This window comes from Manis pentadactyla, chromosome 11 (genome assembly GCF_030020395.1).
Source record: "Manis pentadactyla isolate mManPen7 chromosome 11, mManPen7.hap1, whole genome shotgun sequence".
Taxonomy (NCBI): Eukaryota; Metazoa; Chordata; class Mammalia; order Pholidota; family Manidae; genus Manis; species Manis pentadactyla.
Window position 1 is genome coordinate 74434937 of NC_080029.1, and position 4203 is coordinate 74439139.

Genomic DNA, 4203 nt, shown 5'->3' on the forward strand with positions numbered 1-4203 from the left:
ATACTACAAAACTATGAGGCTGGAATGGTGGTAAGATAGGATATGGGGCTTGGGGCTAGGTCCAGGTTGCCTGCCCCTAGAGAAAGCCCAGCCTCAATCACACACCCCCAAGCAGACCCCCGCCATGCTGTAGCCCTTTCTGTCTTGTACTCTAACCACAGATTCTTAGTCTACTCTGGCCACCCACCAGCTTCTCAAGGACAGGATCCCTGTCTCTGAGATCCCTGGACCTAGCTTGCTCAATAATTACTCATGATTTCATCAGAATGGAAAAAGAGCCAAGAACCAAGAAATGGAGACATTCGGTCGCTGAAGGTTTCTGGGGTCCTGGCCCCTGCACTGGCTGCGACCGCAGCCTTCACTTCCTGTTTTTTCTTCGTGTCTTCACCTTGTGACTCAGCAGTGGGACTGCCAGTGTGGTGGCAGTGCCATTCTCACCGAACCTGAGCCAGAGCACTCCAACAAGCTGCCTTGTATGATGAGCCAGCACAGGTCCCTGAGCGCCCCCAACTTCATTGTCCTCAGGGGCTCTGTGTCTGCAAGGAAGAAAGGTGAGTGGCCCATGACCTGGGCAGCCCTTAGAGAAGATGCAGCCGCTCTTCCTCTTGTTAGCTTTTCTGCTGCCCCTTGGGGCTGGGACAGGCGAGTGACCACCCCTGTGCCAAAGGCCTGTGTCTATCTCTCTGTCCTCCTACCCTTCTGCCCAGCACAAAGATTTTCATCAATTTGAGCCCAAGAATCTCTGAACCCTATTTCTCATCCCAAACCTAGACTCACAAGTCCACTGCTGGATAGACACTCAACAAGGATGGCCAGAAGGAAGGGTTTCACTGAAAGGTTTAGTAGGGGTTAGCATCTCTCTTATCACCTAGCAAAGGGTTGTTTGTAGAAAGGCATTTGGCAAAGGATGTGAAGCCACAAAGACAAGTAGTTAAAATCCCTCACTCCAACCCAGGAAGGGAAGCTCAGGTGAATGGGCTGCAGCAACGGGAGTTGTCACTGCACCCAGTTTAAGGATCTCAGTACCCCGCACCCCCTCCCTCCTATGCCGGAGAGGAGCCAGGCTGCGGCTGACCCCAGCAGCGGCTACAGGACTGCTCCCAAAGCTCCCTGTTGCCTTTGCTCTGCCCCAGGCCTGTGAAGCCCATTTTCAGCCACCTTCCCCACCTTCCCAGGCCCTCCACTGTCTTTGGCATCCCTCCGCCATCACGGTGACCTTAAATTCCACCAGCACTATCTCCACCAAACTTCATGCAAAAGCTAATTGGAGGCCACTCCTTCATGCAGCCAAAAAAATATTTCATGAGATCTTAAGATGTGCTAGGTCCTAGGACATGAGAAAATTCAATGCCAGAAACTCACAGGTAGATTATTAGAGAATGGCACCAACTGGGATGTTAGCAGAGGCTCAGAGGGGTCAGGGAGACCCCCGAGAAAGAAGGCATCAGGGGAGTGCTGTCCATGATCATCTGGGGCTCCAGCACCTTGAAGATAGATCTTATCTCCCCTATACATGTGTCTGAAGTTGGACATGGAGAGCAAGCACCGTTCCCCTTTCGCAGAGGGGGATTCTGAGGTTTGAGTTTCAGAAAAGGCTACAAGAAACTGGGAGGACTCTCACCCACTGTCTGTAGGACAACGTAGACCCCACCCTCCATCACCACCCTCCTAAGCCTCCCCTTCGGACCACAGGTGCTTCCAAGCACACTGTCTTCCAGACTTTTCTTTTGGAAAAGATCATGAGGCCAAGCCCCACTCTCACCCCTACATGGCCTTCATCCAGTTTCTGGTCTGGAGAGTAAGAAGCTGAGATGTGGTGGTGCCCTCGTGCAAGAGGACTTTGTTATGCCTGCTGCTCACTGCCGGGGAAGTTGAGGCAGCAGCCCATCCATACCACCTGAGACTCCTCCAGGGACCCGATCTGCTTGCTGGGCACCTGCTCACGGAAGCCCATGAGTGCTCATCAGAGGAGCCAGCTGAGAGCATGACTGGAGCAACAGAAGGCTGAGAAACAGGACAGGTAAGCTTCAGGGTCAGAGAGTCAGATGTGAGAGCAAGTGGCACCACTGAGAAGCCAAATAAAGCAGCTGTGAAGGATGAGATCTCACATTAGGGTCAAAGGGCAAAAATTAACTTCATGATATTGCCTGAGGGCTACAGAAAGCCCCCTAAAGCCCTGACCTCGCTGTTAATGAGAAGCAAGACCCAGGACCCACCTGTCCCCTCCACCTCCCCTCGGGGGCAGCCCTGCTCTGCCCCAGCTGCCACCTGCCTTGCTGGCTCCTGGGCTGTGACTCCTGGGACCCCACCCCACACCCCCACTCTGCTCTCTGTGCAGCTCCATCAGCGTCACCCTGGGGACCCACAACATCAAGAAGCAGGAGAGAACGCAGCAGGTCATCCCAGTGAGGAGAGCCATCCCCCACCCAGACTACAACCACAAGGGCTTCTCCAATGACATCATGTTGCTGCAGGTAAGGAGACCTCCCTGCTGCTCTTGCCCTGGGTCCACATTGTTTCCCCTCCCTCTGGGACCTGTCCCTCCCCTCCTTCCCACCCTGGCTGCCTGACAAGTCCAGTGGCTCAGGGGAGAGGGAAGACGGTGCAGCCTCATCGGGCATCCAGGGCCAGCAGCCACTGGCTGGGCTGGACTCTCTTGCCTCTTCCCGTCAGCTGGTGGGAAAGACAAAGTGGACTGCAGCAGTGAGGCCGCTCCTCCTGCCCAGAGGCCAGGCCCGGCTGCACCCGGCTGGGGGCAGGTTGAGATGGGCACTTGAGCAATCACTCGGCAGGACATAGAGCTGACCGTGCAGGAGGACCTGTAGTGCAGATCCCTCTTCCGGGGCTGTCTCAGCAGGGCCACCAGATTTGAGTAGGGGACGGAAGAAGATGAAGACCGGCTTCAAGGTCAGTTTTCCAGCATCTACCCTGACAGGCCCCGGGAGAGAGGACCTTGGGGAGACCTGGGGTATGGGAATGGCCATATCTTCATGCCGCAGCCTGAGAGCTTGGGCAACCAGGTCTGTGAATTCAGTTCTTAGTGTTTACCCTGGATGGATAAGGGGTGGAGGGTGAGGAAGGACCCGTTATCCCGCAGCAGTGTTATCAGCAGAGTTTGCCTGAGGATTGGAGAGAAAGGCTTGGCCTGAGCTGAGCTGGAAAGAATAGTCAGAGTCTGGCTGGAGCCCCAGGACTGAGGGAAATACAAGGAATGCCGGGGCCCTGATCTCCCAGAGCACCCACCCCTGGGGGGCCAGAAGGCGGGACCCCTTGGAAGCCAGCTCAGTCTTTCTCTCTCTGCCCACAGGGAGACTCTAGGAGTCCCCTTGTGTGTAAAAGTGCAGGGAACTTTCTCCTATGTGCAAGGTGCCCCTGGGGTCTTCATGAAGGTCTCACACTTTCTGCCCTGGATGAAGAGAACAACGAAGCATCTCTAACAGCAGGCATGAGACTGACCTGCCTTGGTTCCTGGCTGTCTTTTCTGAGGCAGAGGCAAGAATCCCATGGGGGTGGGGGGTGGAGGTTGCAAGGCTGTAGTAAATGGATCTTTGAGAATACTACGAAAGTCTTATTCATTCACTGAACCACTTTCAGTGCCCAGCGGCACTGCTTCAGGCGGCCCTCTGCTGTCAGTTCTGGGTTTTGCTGACTCCCTGCTCCCCCAGCCTTCCATCTTCCCTAAGCCTCACACTGTATACTTTCTCACTGATTTCTCCATCACAACTTTTTAATGTTTAGCCCTCTGCAAGAGCTGAGTCTAAACTCCATTATAAAAGGACAATCTTCTCTTCCAAAAATGATCCTCTCTGGGCCTGAGAAATTTCTTACACTCTCTAAGCCAACCACCATCACTGCTCCCCAATAGTTTGGCACAGAGGAGCAGGTTGGTAGAAGGGAAATGACCCAGGGACCCAGGAGGCCAAGGGACCGTGCCATGGGCCCTCGGTTTCCTGTCCCAGAGACTGTCTCTCTGGCAGGACAGACTTCTCCTGCAGCCAGCACAGTCCACAGCTTAGGAGGCTGAGATGCTCCTCTGATGGCCCTCAGCCTCACCTGGGTCCTATTTTCCAGCCCTGCCCTGGACCCAGCACTGAGTTCAGTCAGCCTTCCTCCCTAACTGACTGTCCCAAACCAGCCTCTGTTTTCCACAAGAAAGCCCTGACCACCAGCCCCTTTCCTTCCAGTGCACCCTGTTTTGAGCCG

The 4203-nt window shown here is 54.7% G+C and overlaps 1 protein-coding gene across 1 annotated transcript; it reads left to right on the forward strand.

Moving 5' to 3' along the window:
* Positions 1–587: 587 nt before the first annotated feature.
* On the forward strand, positions 588–3437 carry GZMH (granzyme H). Its single transcript, XM_036884678.2, is given in 6 exon segments — positions 588–642; positions 1719–1789; positions 1792–1867; positions 2335–2474; positions 3308–3336; positions 3338–3437. Coding segments are annotated over 6 exon segments (471 nt in total).
* The last annotated feature ends 766 nt before the right edge of the window (positions 3438–4203 follow it).